The sequence below is a fragment of the Anguilla rostrata genome, chromosome 7, assembly GCF_018555375.3.
Source record: "Anguilla rostrata isolate EN2019 chromosome 7, ASM1855537v3, whole genome shotgun sequence".
NCBI classification, from domain to species: domain Eukaryota; kingdom Metazoa; phylum Chordata; class Actinopteri; order Anguilliformes; family Anguillidae; genus Anguilla; species Anguilla rostrata.
Window position 1 is genome coordinate 3,379,868 of NC_057939.1, and position 19,059 is coordinate 3,398,926.

Genomic DNA, 19,059 nt, shown 5'->3' on the forward strand with positions numbered 1-19,059 from the left:
TCACTCTCAGTACTTTGGGTCGTATTGCTAGTGAATGGTCCGACAAATTCAATTATGGTGTGTAATCTTTGTCAAGGGGTGTATGTTGTTTGTAAAAAATAAATAAATAAATAAAAAAGATTAATCTGGCTCTAGTAAATTTTTCAGAACTGAACAAAATATGAAAACCGATAGTTATTTCCCCGCTTTCCCCTACAGGGACATGTATATAAACCGCTGTTCGAGAAAGACAAATACACATAGAAGAATTAGCAGATGCATAATATGTGGGGTTTTCATGGACGGACAGGTAGCACGAGATCGGATTACTAGGGCATCTGTTGAATGGATTTCCATATTCGAAGCGTCGGACTGCTTTTCGACTAGGCCTTGTATGACACAACCTTTGTTCGACTGTTTTATGGAGCAAATGCAACGGACGTCTCTTGCCAATAATTTGAGGCTGCAATATGTTGGCAAGGCAGCCGGCGTGCCAGACAGTCAGCGCCAAACAGTGACAGCCCGTCTAATGGAAATTAAATGGCAAACCAAATTGTGCTGATTCAGCTGTAGACGTCGTCTATTGATTCGGGCTGCGCACGCACGGTTTTTGAACTTTTATTTTTGAATGAAGACCGCCTCGTATCACCCGAGCGCAACACGGTCACTATGGAATCCTTTCCGTCAGCAGCGAGCCTGCCGCGGTTGTGGACATGGTAACCGTCGCGCATCGGCTGATCTGAGAGCCGTGTTTATGCATAACCCTGTGCTATTTCTGCATAAGAAGCTTATCTAATCCCAGATGCAACATTCAGCCTTTCAGCAAATTTAAAATCAGTGCAGGCTGTTGAAACAGAATTCCGCGGGGGGTCATTAGGCTACGCGCGCAAACAGAAGCAAGACTGAAAAGCAATCGGTACGGCCAGTTCTTACACAACGAACCTAAAAGGAAGAGCGAGCGCCGACTTAACCGACTACGAGGGAAGTTTTGATGGAAGCTATTGTTGCGCGGTGGTGAGCAGCGCCCGGGGTCAAGAGATACCCCTCGCGCGCTCTCCCTCTCGTTTCTGGTTGTTTTGATGCTCCTTGCCCGACTCGGAGAAAGGGACCGATGGCGAAGATAAGGGTATCCTACGAGTACTCTGAGGCGGAGGACAAAAGCATTAGACTTGGTCTTTTTCTCATCGTCTGTGGCATCGTGTCGCTTTTTATTCTCGGCTTCTGCTGGCTGAATCCCACGCTGCAGAGCATGCAGAGCAAGCCAGCGAACTGCACAGTGGTCTCGGTGCGGCGCGTGGACGAGATGTTCGAGTGCGTCTTCACGTGCGGGGCGGATTGCAAAGGCACGTCGTTGTACCCGTGTCTGCAGATATTTGTCAATAACTCCGAGTCAAATTCCGTAGCTTTGCTGCATTACAACGAACAGCAGTTGGTGCTGAATCCTAAGGTAATTATAAACAAAGTTTAGGTGCACGTATATTATTTACTATACTAGATCTAGTTCTTTCACTCCATCAGAGTTTAAAGGGATTTTTTAGTTACAGTAAATGAAACATTAGCTATTTGACTTCTGCTGTAACTACAACCACTAATAATCACAGGTACTAACTTACGTTGTTGCTGCAATTGCTGCTACGACAATAATTAATATGAAAAACAAGAGCAATAATTTCCTAATTATGTATACAAGAGTGAAAGTTTTGTATTGATATTATTCCTAATTAAGAGTTCAACCAGCACTGTGCAGATGAAGCTGCAAATTTATATGGCCTCTTCATCTTACCTAAAGAATGTTTGTTCAGAATTACATCCATTGTGAATGTATCATTTTCCCTTCTGGAATACTGTAGTTCCAAGATGCGATTAGTTTGTGGATAGGAGACAGTCTCGTTAGTTGAGACTTTAAGTCCCGTAAGGTGTCTCTGAAGTATGTAATTTTTAATTTTGGGGCAGGAATGTTTTTTTGTTTAGTCATCACTGGATGACTAAGTTAAGATTAACCTTACGGCCATGAACAATTCACTCAAACATGTATGTGTTTGTGTGTGAGTGGCACACAGTGTGCACGGACATGTTCAGAGAGACATTTCTTGTCATATTTTGCTGTAGAGAGACTCCCAGTTACTTTCACATGGGCATTCTAATTCATATGGAATGCATCCACAGTGACATCATGCGATAGCTTTTCTGAGTTGGGGTCTGTTATCTATGGTGTCATGCAATTTTGGAGCATTTTGAGTGTACAGTTAAAGAAGGCAACACAATGTGTAAGTACTGTAAGTTCTAACATGAGGCTGGAGAGTTGTTGGTTTTGGTGCTAGGAGCGAGTTTTATCAAGGTCTTCTGCTTCAGTTTGCCAATATACAGTCTTACTGTGTGAACAAGAGAACCTCAGCGGTAAAACAAAACAAAAACTCAGAACTAATGCATCATCAATGGACATTATTTGGAACTCTAAAAAGTTTCAGTACATGCCGTTAACTCTAATTTCATGGTGATATTTAGCATTAATGCCTTTGAGTCTAATTTTGTTAGTGTTTTTTGATGGTTTTCTGGTCAACGGAAAGCGTCGCGCTCATTTTTGTATAATGCGCACCTCTTTGCATTTTGTGATGACAGGGAGCTTCACTAGGTGCAGCTACTCGCGATGATGTCACATCTCACGTTGCACAAGGCAACCGCCCTTTTTGCCGATGCGTAGAACCTCTCCTGTGTCTCACCATTTTCAAGGTTCTATTGTAGAACGTGTTGGTTGCAGGTGAACTGGGAGATGGTTTGTGAAAGACCCCTTGCATTCACTTTTTCTTGCATTCCAGGTGTTCGTTTGGCCACAGGTAAAAAAGGCGTCTGCTTACCTTATTCCAAATTTGTAAACGGGACAATAATGTAGTTTCATTTTGATGACGTGAAGGATTTTGTTTCTGCACACAAGAGCTGGAGGTCTATCGTGTGTCCGTTCTGTTCTGTATGGATGTTCACGTCAAGTTCCCTTCAGATTGACAGGACTCTAAACGATTGCGTTGCTTATTGTTTTAAAATGCACGTCTCATGTCACTCTTACAGTACACTTACTTGCCAATCGGGGAAGCCCAGTCGATCCCCTCTTTGGGCTATTTAATGCGACAAATCACAAATCTTTTTCCTTTCTAGCTCTTCCTCTCCCTTTATTTTTCTTTTTTTTTCCCCAGCCACACTTGAGTAGGAGGGCTATGGTGGAAACTCCACTTTAAGGGGGTTGGGTTTGGTGACCGGACTGGATGCTCATGGTTTGGAGCTCTGGAACACACTGACTGACCGGGACAGTGTAGGTTAAGCTCGTTTCGACATTATAAACCTGAGCTTCATAGATCGGTTCTGGAATGTGTGTCAGGGATATTATGCGGCCCTCTAATTGAGGGTTTTGGCCTAGCGCAGCAGTAACGTTTGCTAATTATACAGGCTGAAAGTTAATTGCAAAAATAATCCAAATCAAATTATGATTGACGTACTATTCTGGCTGATGGCTGGAACTGTCCCCAGAGATTCTGTGTGTCTTAATGGTGACCTGACCATATCGGTCTTCTCAGATTTCCACAGTCAGCTAATGTGTGCATGTTTTCAGCTGCCTTTCCCATTTCTAATGCTGCATATGCAGAGTGCACTATTTTAATGCACTATTAGCATTGCTCAGCATCCATAGCAATGGCAAGCGTTCAGAAATTAGCCTGATGTGGCGTATTTATTCACCCTAATGAATTACTCACCTCATAATTACATTCTGTGGCTCAGTGCATGAGAGCAACGCATTGATGAGAAATTACCCAATTTATTTTAAACGAAAAAAAACATGAAAGGAATGTATTCTTTCCCTGTTCCAAACTTGGTAACATTCATGGGAATAGCTATTTTTAAAACAGCTGTCATTTTGTGAAACATTTAAAATGTACCAAAATAGGCATAACTTTATAAATTCATAATGTTCTATGTGCCGATTATCACCGATGAGGCGCGCACTGGAAATTGAGGAGGAGTTGAGGAGGAAACCGTTGGTTAAGCCAGCGACACGGATTGATGTCATTGCTTATGATCGCTACATCGGCCGATGCCGCATGTTCCGCTTCCTCCCGTTCCATGTCTGTTCTTCAAATTTTCTCGTCCTCTGCGTGTCTCCTTCCTTCCTCTCCTTGCGAAGTTTCAGTGAAATAGACACAGAGAAGTTGGGTATGGATAGGAAATTAGGAAAGTCTGTAGCGGTCAGACGCGATTGGTCACATATTGTCCAGGGGTAGGGCGGGATCCCTGGTTACTGTTGCATTCGTCCAAATGTGCACATCTCACTGTGCACCTGTGTGTGTCATCCTGAGTGTACTGGGTACCTGTCTGCTCCCTCCTGAATGTATTGAGTACCTGTCTGCACCCTCAAGAGTGTACTGGGGATGTTTTGGTGGGACAAGTTTACAAATACTGTTGGGTGTTACAAATTTAGAGAAGATAATTTATTTCACACCAGATTAAAAATGTGAGCTGAGTCACTTCTTTGATGGAAAGCTGAAAGCAGCTGGCCCACACTAGAAAGGCTATGTGGGTCCAGTCTTGTACAGGGGAAAATAATTTCTTCCTCTTTTGGTCTTTTGGCCCTTTTGATGAATGATGAAAACCTATTACATGCAGTTATTTAATGATCTAAATCGGGGATACTCAGATCTGGCACTCGAGGTCAGTAGTACTGCTGGTTTTCTCTTCAGCCTAATAGTCCATATTCCAATAATGTCCCTGATTGGCCAGAGATTACACTCATCTGGTGCTTCTGGATTAAATCAGTCCCTGATTAAAGGGGAGGAATGAACACCATCAGCACTACTGACCTCGAGAGCCAGTTTTGAGTATCCCTGGTCTAGATGAAGAAAAGCTTGACCTTACACATTTGGATGAGGTGTACCGAGGGCCAAGTTCGAGAGATTTGCTTTATGTTAACAAAGGATAAAAGTTGGGGACTTTCTGCGTACTACATTATATTGCTTTACAACAATCGATGGAAGGTTAATTATTTTTGCCAGCGGCAATCCGTTTGCACAGAGCTAATTAAAGACAGCGATGGGACTTAGTGACTACAGCACTTTGCTCATTTGTATTTTGTATCACATCCTCCCCAACCACAAACAAGTACAAGCCGATTGCTTAGTGGCTCTCTGTTCAGGGTGATTGGATCACATCAAAGCATTCCTTTGCATCATACAGGGTGAAAGGTTCCTGGGATAATGTGCGTGCATGCACTGCAATTCAAACAAAACTGAAATTGAAGTAATCGATGATAATTAGCGAACTCATTGCGGTCCGATAGAAAACACGGACACCAAGACCCCGTGGGAATCTCGTGCTCATGTCGTTACTTAAAATCGTTGGTCGCGCGCTGTAGAGCAATTCCAACGACAGCGATCGCGTCTTCTTTAAAGGGAAGCCTAACGGAACGGAATTCGGATTCTTTTCAAAGTAGTCTTCTAACGTATTTTAAAGAGTTTAAAAGTTTTATTCAGGGTCGGATTGTCTGCTGAAGCGAGTACAACTGTTTTGAGGAAGATTTCCAGAACCGTTGGTTTTTGAAGAGATCAGCAGATGTCAAAAGGCCAAAGTAAGAAATTGGTTTACTCCGATTCAGCACATTGTCGCTATGTGTGGCACTGAGAAACCTAAAGTTTTGGGGGATAGGCTTTATTGCCCTTGAATTTGTCATTGTAGTGGTTCATCATATTTGACTTACAAAGATTGAATGTTAATTAAACATTTGTCATTCTTTCATTAAAAGACAAGATCATTAAAAAGTCATTTTATAATTATGATGGACAATCTTAAACTCACTGGAACTCTGTCTTGATGTTGTCTGTGCATAACTGATGAATAGACCTTCATGTAAAGTGATTGTGCAAACTGGTTAGCCATGTCTGTTATTTTTCTTTAAAAGAAGAAAAAAATCAATTTCTTTGTTTTAATGAAGGCCTCAAGCTGTTGGGTTTTAACTAATCGTTTGGCTGTAATGAAACTGTGTACAGAGGATTCTGGGAAATGATCTCATCTGTACTGCATTGCTATAGCCACAATATTTGCACTGTTTTATCTTTATCTTTCATTAACATTAAATGTCGCCGTGCCAACAGTGTTGGCAAACCAGCACACATTGGAGCGAAAATACCATTTAGGGGTCGCTTTGAGCGAATCCCATGCCAGTGAAGCTAATCTAATGAAAAGTGTGTAGGCCTTGTTGACTCATGACTTAACAAGGTTTTTTTTTGGAGGGATTTATTTTTATTACTTATGTCTTTGTGGAACAGTTCCTTACCTTCATAAATCCTTCCAAGCTGTGTTCACACACTATGAATACTGAAAACATTTTTCTGCTACTCTGCCTATGTGAGAACAGGTCTGTTAAATGCTGTAACTATGAAAATTGCAGTAAAACTTCTGGATTCACTTACTCCATAATGGCTACTCTGTTGAAGCACAGCATCTTAGCTGCACTGTCATTGAGCACCTTGTTTATTATATGATAGCCCCACCTGAGATGCTGCTGGTCAGCTTGCAGGGGTGTGTCTGCTGCTCAAACTGGCCAACTGCCTCCTTTTCCCTCTCCCTTTCACTCTCGCATCAAATAGGCCAAAGCAATTTCAAGGAATCCAAGACAAGTTAAATAGCCATCGACCTCGTTTATTTTGCGGTCACTGAATACAGATAGCAGTACTGTGGGCCTGTTTCTGCAATGCTGGGGGAAAAGTTATTTTAAATTATTATTATTTTTTTAATACTTTTTTGTTGTTTTTGAAAACTTTAGTATGACTTGGTTGGAAATTCAAGCCCATTGCCTTCCGCTGTTTGTTTTGGTTCTGCCAAAGAGGGCACCAGGGGCCCTGTTTTGTGAAGTGTGAAGTTCAAGTGCTCCTTCTTTCTTCAACCATTTGCAATGCGTTCGCCTGATCCCACTGTTTTTCAGTGGATCCTCTGGCACTGGGATCCACTGCCAGGATCCCAGCGACAGGAATCTTATTGATCCTGCCTTCCTCAACCCGCCCCCCCCCCCAGTCCGCGAACGCACGCTCCCCTCTGCCGTCCCCGAATCACATTCTCCCCTTTCAGTCTGCGTGAGCAATTCTCCACCCCCTTTGTGATCACAATCCCACTGCCCCTCCCCCGAAAACTTCCCTCCGCCCTCCCTGTTTGTGATTGGCATAAAACCATTTTTAAATTACAACCTTTTTAAACTTATGATGGGGGCCCCCAGGTTGTCATTTGAGACTGAGTGAGTCATGTCTCTTGTAGTTCGGCCTCACTTCTTGTTTATGACTTGCCATAACTTTAACCGACTAAGCATATGCTTACTGCGTGAACTAGACTTGCTGTTCATGTCCATGGAGTACTGTACCTTATCTGACCTGTGTCCTGTAGTTGTTTCAACGACCTTCTTATTGTACGTCTCTTTGGATAAAAGCATCTGCCATATAATGTAATGTACTGGGTGGGGGTCCCTGGATCAAAAGTAGTTTACCTCCCCCCGGCCTAGAGTACATCCTAATTTGTCATATAAGGGGATCTTCATTAATCCCAATCTCACACTGTGTGATTAATATTCATTAAATGGTTAAATTGTACTGGTCATGCGGATGAAGTTCAGACACGAGATGGTACAGTGCAAGCTGTTTTGAGAATGCACCTCTGTTTTATCAGTACACCTGTCATATGCACACAAGCTCACACTGGATTTAAGGGCCCCTAGCATGACCAGCTCAATTTTACTGGCAATTTTACAAGACCGTTTAAAATTATACACCTGTTAAATTTTAAAACAACTGTGTAAGAATGAGCTGGCGCATAGCTGACCAGCAGCACCATGTGCTTCAAGAGCGTTTTTCCACGATCACTGTTTTCCTTCTGATTATCTGAGATGCTAATCTTTCTCCAGCTTAGACAAACGGGGTAATTATGGGAGATACAGTGCTTCTGGAGGTGTAGGCCCTTCTCAGCGTTCTCTGCCAAAGGCTGTTCCACTGGGTAGGATTGGATTTCTGTCCTCCCTCCCCTGACGGGCGGCAGTTGTGGCTTCGAGCTCTTTGATAACGATGGGACTTGCCTGTGTTTGCTAACTTTGCCTGATGTGCAGACGGTCTGGATAAAACAATTAGCTCAGAAGGTGGCATTTAATAAAATTTTAAAATCCAAGTGAAGTGCTTTGCTTCAGCATGCCAGACAGTTGTCTTATTGGGGCTACAGCATCTGCAGTGTGCTTCTCTGGTGTTAGTTTCAGTATATTTATATATATATTTTGAATTACTGTAAAGAAGAGTGTAAAAGCTTGAATTAAACACATAAGAGAAGCAATGTAACATAAACCCTTCTGGAGAAAAATAAGACGTGAATTTTTAATATGATTAAATCATATCCATTATTTGAACCCCTGTGCAATTTAATTGAAACCATAAATTATTCTAAAATATATTATTCAGTATGTGCCTGACATTTAATATACTTTGAAACATGCCGTGTACACTTGCTACCTTGAAAATATAAAATCTAATATCACGCCTCATATTTTACAACACGTTGACACATCCATCCATTTTTCCCAATGGGAGTCGCGTGTAATGTTCTATGCTTGAGGGTCTGAAAGGACAGTAAATATGCGGTGAAATTCAGTCGGGTCGGCTGAGGCTCGTAGCACTGCAGAGGGACTGTGTCCCAGGGAGGCTGTGACCGCCGTGCAAAAGCGAGATTTTAATGGGAGCAGGCCACTGGTGCAGATCTGGTGTTACCCCACCAAAAACATGAGTTCCCAGTCATAGCTGCCCCAAACCCCCCCCCCCCCCCTTTCCAAATGGCACCCACAGAGGAATATGGAGTGCCGTGTGTGATGTAGTGTAGAGTGGCGGTCTGGGAAATGTACTGTAAATGAGACACTGGAGTGCCATGTGTGATGTAGTGTAGATTAGCAGTCTGGGAAATGTACTGTAAATGAGACACTGGAGTGCCGTGTGTGATGTAGTGTAGAGTAGCGGTCTGGGAAATGTACTGTAAATGAGACACTGGAGTGCCGTGTGTGATGTAGTGTAGAGTGGCGGTCTGGGAAATGTACTTTAAATGAGACACTGGAACGCTGTGTGTGATGTAGTGTACTGTAGAAGTCTGGGAAATGTACTGTAAATGAGACACTGGAGTGCCATGTGTGATGTAGTGTAGAATAGCAGTCTGGGAAATGTACTGTAAATGAGACACTGGAGTGCCGTGTGTGATGTAGTGTAGAGTGGCGGTCTGGGAAATGTACTGTAAATGAGACACTGGAGTGCCGTGTGTGATGTGGTGTAGAGTAGCAGTCTGGGAAATGTAGTGTAAATGAGACGCTGGAGTGCCGTGTGTGATGTGGTATAGAGTGGTGGTCTGGGAAATGTACTGTAAATGAGACGGCTGGCGGCGTTGAACGCCCAGGTGAGGCGCTGAAATTACACCAGTGAGCGAGACTCTTAACCCGGGTCGCTTCTGTGCATATCCAGTTGTGTAGAGGGAGTGTGTGGAGAAATACAAGCTGTGCAGATGCTGTGGTAAAAGAGCATCTGCTTGAGGTGCAATCATCTCTTTGGATAATGGCTGACAAATTTACATGAATGCTGTCTTCATAAAGCATTTTTTATGCATTCACAAACGCAATAAATATGCTCTGCGTAGTTGCAATTCATCCTTTTGTCAATTATGCATTCACAAAAAAACGTACGTTATAATTTCATAGAGCATTGTGAATGCCTTTTAATAGATTTTGCTATAATGCATTTTACATTCCAAGGTGCTGCCATGCATTATGAATGCATCATGGGAGCAGTGCATTGTGGGAGTTGTGCAGGGTTCATCAGGTCAGGTTTTCTCACATTCATTACAGCCATACAGGGCAATATTGTTTTGTATAGTTATTAATGTAGCATGATGAGCCCAATATGCTCCTAAGACAAGCAGTCCATTTTTGTCCCCTGTAAGGGACATGGATCTCTGTTCATAAACTCAAGAATCATATATTCTTCTGCTCTGCTGAAATATACAGTGCACTAAAGTGTTACGACAATCACCGTCTTTGTGAAGCTCATGGTGTGGTTTTTGTTGGAGAGCGGGTCGCCAAAGCGTTGAGTAAATTCTGTGGTGATTTTTTGAGGCTGTGGTTTTGGGGTGTTTAGCAGCTACCCAGTTAGGCAGCTGTGAATAAGTAGCACTGTAGCTATTTTATCAAAATGGATGACGGTTGTGCGGTGAGGTTTCAGGCTGCCTCAGCAGTAATGCTCCTGAAGTGGACCGTTACTCAGGCCGTCCCACAGAGGGGACGACACGTCGACCGAACTGATGATGGAGAGCGAGGCTTTTCCAGACGTCAACCTCATCCCTCAGTCTCGTTTCACGGCTCAGGGCCTTGCATGAGATGGGACTGTATGGAAAATATATCAGCTACTTGAGTGAAAGATGCCCCCCCTAGTCAAACGCTTTGATGGATCACAGACTTGGGTACAAAGCATTAAGCCTGGCATATGAATTTAGGGCCATTTTTTGTACTTTACTTAAGTGGCTTTGAGAGATGTTGATCTGTGGAGCGATGAAAAGGCATTACTCTGAAAGAACACTGTGCAGTGATGGAGTGTAGGTCTGCCACTGCTAACCTTGGCTTTTGCGTGTAAAAAAATATCATTGCTACTCATGCATGTTGTAGTAACACTACAGGTTATGACAGCTCGGTGCAAGGGAGAAATCTTTCGCAGAATGTGCTTAGTCAGGTGACCTGTCGGAGGGCAGGGGGACAATAACGGTTTTCGCAACAAATGCAATGTTTACAGCAGGTTAAATTGATTGAATTTGCAAATGAACGACAGATCGCTTGCTTGCGTTTGTCACAGGCTATCAAGGGCATGAATGACAATAATACCCCAATATTGAACCTGCCTTCCTATTGTAGTTTGTGGGCCTTAAGTTAGCTAACGTATTGAATGAGTTCCTAGTTTCCTATATTCACTGTCATGCTTACTCTGGTTAGAGAGGAGAGTGAGCAGAGGGAGAGTGAGAGTGAGAGAGAGGGAATGAGAGAGAGAGTGGGGGAGAGAGAGGGAGAGAGAGAGTGAGAGTGGGGGAGAGAGAGAGAGAGAGTTGTGTAGTGTTATGTATTGTTGTGTTGTGTTGTGTGCCCATTAACATGGAGGGCATGGGGGCAGTAGGCATTCCTCTCCAGCCCATCTGCCAGGTGATGACAGATGTGTGTTACAGGCTGGTGGGATGAGGGCAGTTTACTGCGCTGTTCCCCTTCACTGAGTGACAGGTATGTGGTCATTGGGCAGTGGACCCTCTGCCTAAAGAGAGAGAGACAGAGAAGCAGGTCTCATAGAGGTCAGTGAGAAGAAAGGAGCAGATACTGAAAATTAAGACGGAATATAACGACAATAGTCTAATCCTCCTTTTGCCCAACTTGCACTTATTTTTGTAACATTGGGCTCCAGTTTTCTGTTTCGCTGTCCTGTTGGCTGTTGGTGGGCTCAGGGTAAAGAGAGGGAGAGAGAGAACAGGAGGCTGTTGACAGGGAAGGAGGAGCAAGTGATATGGAGGTGAGTGAGAGAGCAGCAAGTTTTGAAAGTTAAAGGGATGGTCACACAAAATGACATGCTCGTCTATTAAAATGAAAGTTACTAAGACTAAAAGAACGGGAATCTGTGCTTGGGATGGTCAATAGCCTGATTTTCCCAGCTTCTGACAAAGGCTGGTATCCTTGAAGTACATAGTCAAGCAGTCTAAATTGTTTCTAACACCATATCTCCGAGTCTAATTTTAGAAGGGAACACAGCCAGGGGGATTAGGCCTTCCTTTTCCCCCTTTCCCCCTTAGCGATGTTATGAAGCATAATTTTTCTTTAAATACTGTAGACATGTAAACTATTCACTGAACCATGGATGCAATATCCAGACTCTTCATATTACAATACATATATTTCTCAAGCTAATTATTTTTCTATGCTATTTTATTTCAGGATAGATAGCATAGAGCAGGGCTGTAATCACCTGTAGGCTTCCTGCTGTACATTCCTGTACATCCTATGATTACTCCTAATATTGAACCAGCGGTTGCTATGGCTACCATCATGTAGTTATTTGCTGAATGTTTTTCAATAGAAAAATGTTTATATATATCTTTGGCAATTAAGGATGTATTTAAATCGAAAGATGTTCTGAAATGAATATTGTTACAGTATTACGGTGGACGTTGGCTCATGAATACTCAGATTAATACTCACCTAAAACTTCTAAAAATGCATTTTATTGATTTTTTTTAAATACGCCCTCACATTCCACCTCGATCCCCACCCCCACACCCAGACATATATTTGCCACCCCCCCCTCTCCACCCAATGTTGAATTCACAGTCACAGCCTTGATTGAGGTCACCTGGTCACCCTCAAACAGGCATTTTCGTCTTTCTCAGTCACACTGTTGGTCTCCAGAGCCCCCACAGTAAGAACACTGTCACTCTCGCTCATCTGCATTCTGCGGCACCCTCTCTCAGAGCTGCAGCTTTCAGGCGAGCGTGACACCAGCGCCCGACTCTCCGCTCTGACAGACGGGCGTTGGATAGGCGTGAGGGGTGACAGGGTGACAGGGTGACAGAGCAGCAGCAGGCTAACGTGTCTCTCCATGTCCCGCCTGACATCGCCAACCGCTCTGACTGCCTACGCCACCGAGGCCCGGGCATTTAATGCGTCTTCAAGCCCATGCTGTGTGCACTCAGACATTCTGAGTAACAGCAGAAGATGTTTCACTCCAAACATGCTGCTGAAATTCAGTATCAGGCCTAAGAAACTGGGAAACGTTGTTGTAAATGGAATGGCAAAAATTGTGTCTCCAGGATGCCTGATGAGAAATGTTGCATTTTTTTTTTAGCAACACTGGGTCTCACAGGGCTAAGTTGTCCTAGTCACATCTCCAAATATTACCTTTGCTCTGTACCCACACCTACACTTTTATGCAATTTATGCCTTGGATTACTTTGATCATTCATTCTGATAACACAATTGACTTGATTGTAATCAAAAACTTCTTTGTTAAATTCTGATGCCCAATGTGCAATTGAAGCACACAAATATGAAACAATATTTATACTGCAATTATATCACGCAGTGAAATTCACACCCATTCAACCTTGTGATGATGATAAATAATAGAGTTGTGCAGATCGGAGTGTGCCGTGAGGATGAGGACATGAGGATGATGATGATGAGGATGATGAAGATGGGGATGAGGATGAGGATGGTACTCCTGTAAACCCTGAGCCACATGGCTTAAACTCAATGCCGCTCTAATTCCGGGGGCATGGAATGAAACCTGGCATGAGGCACTTTGGCCATGTGAGCGAGATGGGCCTTAATCCCCTCCATAATAATGCCTCTATGAGGGGGGGACACAAAGGAGTGCGATACGCACGGCATTGTGGGAAATTGGTTCACTGGGCCGAGTGGGCGTGTTTGCTCCGCGTACTGTTTGCACACATGGCGATACGTCAGTGTGCACAGCCACAACCCCACGCTCTTACACACGTAATCATTGTCCTCTCTCTCTCTCTGTGCTCTCTCCCTCACTCTGTCTCTCTCTCTCACTCTGTCTCTCTTTCTCTGTCTCTTTCTCACTCTGTCTCTCTCTCACTCTCTCTCTCTCTCTCTCTCTCTCTCTACTGAATACGTTCACGCATGTACACGCATGATTAGTCTGTTGTGTAAGGCTCTTTGTTGTCTTACAGATAATGCTTTGTGAGATTTGCAGCGCATGCTGGATTTGGGTTGTAATATTTCTTTCTATGAACAATTCATCAGAATACAAAGGTTCACTCTGAAAATGAAAACCGTCTAAAAAGACTGAAATTCGAAAATAATAATAATAGCTTACTGGTAATAATAGAGCTTACAGATGTAGCCTTCTGATATACTGTATTCTCATCTCAGTGCACATTCTAGTCTCTTGAATTTTTTAAATCTGGCAACTGTGACTCTTCTTCAATAACATTTATTACTCCATGATTTTGTCCCATGATATTTCTGCATTAATGTATGATTGAGCTTCTGTAACAGTCAGCCATATCCTATGGTGCTTTCTGGTGTCTCTTAGTGCGATATTTATTCTTAGTTGTGTATTCTCCCAGTTGGAGATTTGTCTGACCCAGCAGCTGGTTGTAGGGCTGGGTGCATTCTTCGGCTGTTGATCAGTGCCTCGGATATTGGCTGTTAATGAATCATTGTGGGCAGAGTATTGGGAAACCTTTCTAGTTCCATGGTGTTGTTCTTTTGTACTGTTATACTATGAAACTGCGGCCTGCCCTCGGGTGGCTAGCAGTGCTAGCCTTGGCTAGCCATTACGAGGCTGTACAGTTAGCCTAAATTATGGCCTGTACCCACAGGCTATATTATGTTTGTTTATTGAGCTCCAAAGGTGTCCCGCTATCAACACAATTCATTTTGTCATTTTCTGTTGAACAGAAAATACAAAAATATATATATAAAGCAAAAGGGAGAAATACTAAGAGATATTCTAGTGCCTTTCTAAACCGAAGAGACGTTTGTTTATTATTGCCGATTGAAGATGCATTTATGCGTGAATATATATTGAAGGGGCATTTGTTAATGCAAAAAGTCATAACTTTTATTTTTCCCAAATAAAAAGTTATTCTTCCTTTCCTTATTTTGTGTGGTCGGAATGGGTACTCCGTGTTCTTCCTGGCCAGCTGAGGTTTGGGAAAGTGGATGGGATGCCACAGTTTTATTCATTCAGGTTCCCTCATTTGAATATAACTCACATGAACTTAATTTGTATTATTCTCAGGTTTTTTTTTTTGTAACAGAAGCTTTGTGTTCAAATGCCCCTGGGAACCGGTAATTATACAAATCAGCCAACAGGAGACCCATAAATAGTATACCGCTGTGACAATAATGGTTTGTACACTTAAGGGCTGAATAGCCCTTGATTGAGAGACACTTGTCTTCTATTTATGGGAGGGACTGTTTTTCAAGGAGGACCTGGTGTGTAACGCTGTATTCTGTCCCCTGTTCTCTGGGCCAGTGCTCCTATGTTCCTCCCTGTGAGAGGGACAACCAGAGGAACAAGGACAATGTGCTCCGATGGCAGGACTACTGGACCGAAGAGGTTAGCTCCCAGTCCTTCACCTGCTTCTTCAACCAGCAGCGCAGGTGAGTTTAGCTCCTGGCTTAGACGAGAAGAAACCTTGTAACTGCTCCCCAGTGCACAACATGCAGCCTTACTGAAGTTTTTTGAAAATTTTTTTTTAAATCAAGCCATATTGATGGTCTCAATTTTAAAAGGGAAACTTGGACTAAATTTTGTCTTGGCACCATACGGATTAATTCCTTGATTGAATAACTGATTAATTCTTTATAAAGTTCGATGATGTGAGGCATTCATTCTGACATCCCCCCGACAATTTCCCTAATTTAAAACCGTCCTCCGCCCACAGAACTGAGTGAAAATTTGACAGGCTGGGTTTACACCGTCAGGGGGCCTCGCTGAACCTCGCCAGGAGTGGCGGCAGCATCTCGGGCGCCGATACGATCAGCGCCACCGTCGCAGACTTCACCGCAGACCTCACACTTCACACTTCACAGGATCACAGCTCACAGCTCACAGCTCACAGCTCTGCAGACCCGCTGATCTCTCCCCATACTGGCGTGGGTCTCTGCTCTCACAAACGCTGTGGTTTTTTTTTTAGGAGGATGGAGGCTGTCTGCAGTGTCAGTGCTGATGGCAGGCTTGGGGCATTTAGGGATGGGGAGGGGGAGGGGGAGGGGGAGGGGGGGTCCTGTGGAGAATTGGGGCGACTGCATCATCACTTTGGGGATGAGTCGTCTGTTTAACAGACTGGTGGGGTGTATAGCTGATACTGGGGGAGCGCTGTGTTCTGATGGGTAAAACTCATTATCATTGTACCGTGTTTTAAAATGTGCCGCTATCGAAATCTGTCCTCCCTGAAGCTGTTCCAGGTTGAACGCGGTCGAAAGATATTTTTAGATGTCTTCCGTTTTGAGTTGAAACAGCCCACATGACATCATCATGTACTGATGTCCAGACATGACTTCTGAACCATCTGTGAGACCCAAATATATCAACAGCACAGCATATTAAAATGACCATATTGAGTTTGTAAAATAATCCTCCATCCGACCTTACATACTGGTCCATTTAATAAATGTGAACCCGCACGTCCCCCACATATCGATCCCATAATGCATCTGTAAATGGGCTTCTGTGGAACATGTAGTCTTGTCCACATCCGTAGACTTTGTCACAGAGGTGTTTATGCAGGATGTGACATCCTCCTTACCGCCCACTCACGCCCCCCCCCCCCTCAATTCCAGGTACAGAGGGCCACAGGACTCTGATCTTGACAGGTGATTCAGTACCTTGGAATTAATGAATGCGTTTCCTGGAAGGCCTGTCTCTTCCCCGGTAAACTCTGCCCTGGATCTCATCGATTGTGGAGCGTCAATTACAAAGCCCGCTTTTCCTCCGATGCACAGATACAAAGACTGTTTAACTCTCCCAGAGGAATGGCAATCAAACACTTGGGTTAAATACGTGATTGGCATTCCCCAGTGTGGTTCTGGAAAACTACGGGAGGAACTGAAAGTGCTTATCATTTAAAATTTTATTTTTTACTTTTAACCCTGATGAAATGATGATCTGCCAGCCAAGGGAGAAAACACTCATTAAATAATTGCTGAAATCAAATGCATGCATGATAATATGCACAAACATACACTGCAGTATATTAGCAACAGGTAAAGAAAAGGAATAGGAATCACAAATATGTGATTAGAATGTTCTTAACTGGACATTCTAATGCTGATGTCACAATCACTGCTGGTAACTGAAAGTCACGGAGTTTCCAGCACTGACTTTCCAAAGAAACCTACTCTTCAAAAAACATTCTGAAATGTTATCTTTGTATGTTCAAGATCAAGTATTGGAAGAAGTTGTGGTGCAGCTCAACTGGAAAAAAAAAAAATCTGGGCAGCGTTGCAGCTCTACAGAAGAACATACAGTAATGGCTGTGGACGATTCTGTTTTCGTCCAAACGATGGAAATGTGTGTCATTACCCCGGCAGCCAGCGAGGACTCTGAATGTGAAGTTAGCGCTAATATTGACAGATTGAGTCAAACACAGCTGTGCACACAGTGTCAGTGCCTCGGGCTGTCTGGACTGAGCACAGACTGGCACATTGGCACGAGGGTTCGATCCTTCCGCTAATACCTGCTGATGAGGGGATTCAGCCGCTGATCTCCGCTTCATCTGTCAACTTTTTGGGGAGGCGGGGGAGGGGCGGGGGGCGAATATCTCTTTCCACGCCTCTTAGACATTCCAGACTTTCCCCTGCACTAATTTTGAGGGCACATTTCATTTGTGGGCACATCAGAGGATATGATGCCCCCTTACCCGCCTCCAGTTCCAGGAGTTCGGTGCTCAGTCGTTCCCCTGGTTACACACTCATTCACTTTGATCTGGATGTAAATCACTGGGACGGGCCGAAATCCGTGCTGAAGTTGCGTCTGGGCCGCGGTCAAATTAAGTGCTATGGATTCCTCGGTGGAGTCCTGCCAAAGCCTCAGAGATTTGATTAGTGGCGTTAGAAATCATCCGCCTGGCTTTCCGTCCTAGAGGCAGTAGTCCTGCAGTGTAGCATCATGGAAGGAAGCGGCCTGTTCACCATTCAGGATGGGAGCGAGAAAACCCCAGATCAGTTATCGTCTGTTGGCGAAAGACCTACAAGCAGGTTTAGGTTCATCTTTGTACTCCCCTAATTTTTCCATATTTTCCAAATTGCTATTGGAATCCCAATTGTATTTCAAGGCCTGTCCTGATTATGCTCATGTTTTTTTGTTTTTCTTTTTGTAAAGTTGTGAAGCTACACCTGCTACTACCATGTTAAGCTATTTCTGCTGATGGGTGTAATGTTTGATGGCTTTCATTGATTCAAAGCACATTTAGCATGTTAATCAGTCATTGATGACAGTCATCCACAAATGTGTAGAGCAGATGGATAAAGGGAAAAGGAGCAGACTTGGTGTAGGTGGCTGTCTGGACTCTCCTAACCTGCTTCAGCTCCAGTAGTTTTATGGGATCATAAAAGTGTAAGAAATTACATTTTTTACAACTTAAAGGGACCCAGAAAAATGGCCTTTCAGGAACAGGGTACAACACTTTATGAATTGTGCGATTTACAGAATTTATCAATGACACAACACTATGAATTGTGCAGTGTACGGGACGTATCAGTGACTCAGCACTTTATGCATTGTGCGATGTACCGGACGTATCAGTGACTCAGCACTTTATGCATTGTGCGATGTACGGGACGCATCAGTGACTCAGCACTTTATGCATTGTGCGATATATGCTGTGTATAAACGAGGCTTTCCCCGCCGGCCCCGTCTCTCTGTCGCCCCCTGCAGGCCAGACGACGTGCTGTGGAAGCGCACGCACGACGAGACCGTGCTGCTGCACTGCGTGCTGTGGCCGCTGGTCAGCCTGCTGCTGGGAACGCTCATCGTCCTGCTCACCATCTGCGCCCGGAGCCTCGCCATCCGGGCCGAGGCCATCCAGAAGAGGAAGTTCTCCTAGGTGGGGGGGGGGGGGGGAGGGGGGGAAGGCGTGTCCTCTCTCTGCCCCAGGCCCCGCCCACAGCGGCGACAGCGAATGACGGACAGCCTGTACTGTACCCAACCCCATGAACCGGAGGGTCCGAAGAATCTAGGTTTCTGTTTGGCTGGTCTTATGACCATCACGTTTCCTGTTTGGGGTACCATATGATATCACGTTCCGGTTTCCGGTTCTTGCCTATGAGAGTCTCGGTTCTCTGGTTTTGCCTATGATAGTCTGTTCTCTGGTTTGCCTTTGCTCTCTCTCGGTTTTGCCGTATGACGAGTCTCGGTTCTCTCTCTGGTTTTGCCGTATGATGAGTCTTGGTTCTCTGGTTTTGCCGTATGATGATCACAGGGCACGGGGTGTGGTCTTTTGCCTCCTCCCACTGGTCACAGCCTCCCGCTATTG

At 44.1% G+C, this 19,059-nt stretch overlaps 1 protein-coding gene across 1 annotated transcript; it reads left to right on the plus strand.

Annotated features, from left to right (window-relative positions):
- Positions 1–102: 102 nt before the first annotated feature.
- Positions 103–18,634, plus strand: LOC135258791 (calcium-activated potassium channel subunit beta-4-like). The gene is made up of 3 exons (XM_064342374.1): positions 103–1,426; positions 15,057–15,184; positions 18,462–18,634. The coding sequence occupies exons 1-3, from the start codon at positions 1,091–1,093 to the stop codon at positions 18,628–18,630; spliced, it is 633 nt and encodes a 210-aa protein (XP_064198444.1). The 5' UTR covers positions 103–1,090; the 3' UTR covers positions 18,631–18,634.
- The last annotated feature ends 425 nt before the right edge of the window (positions 18,635–19,059 follow it).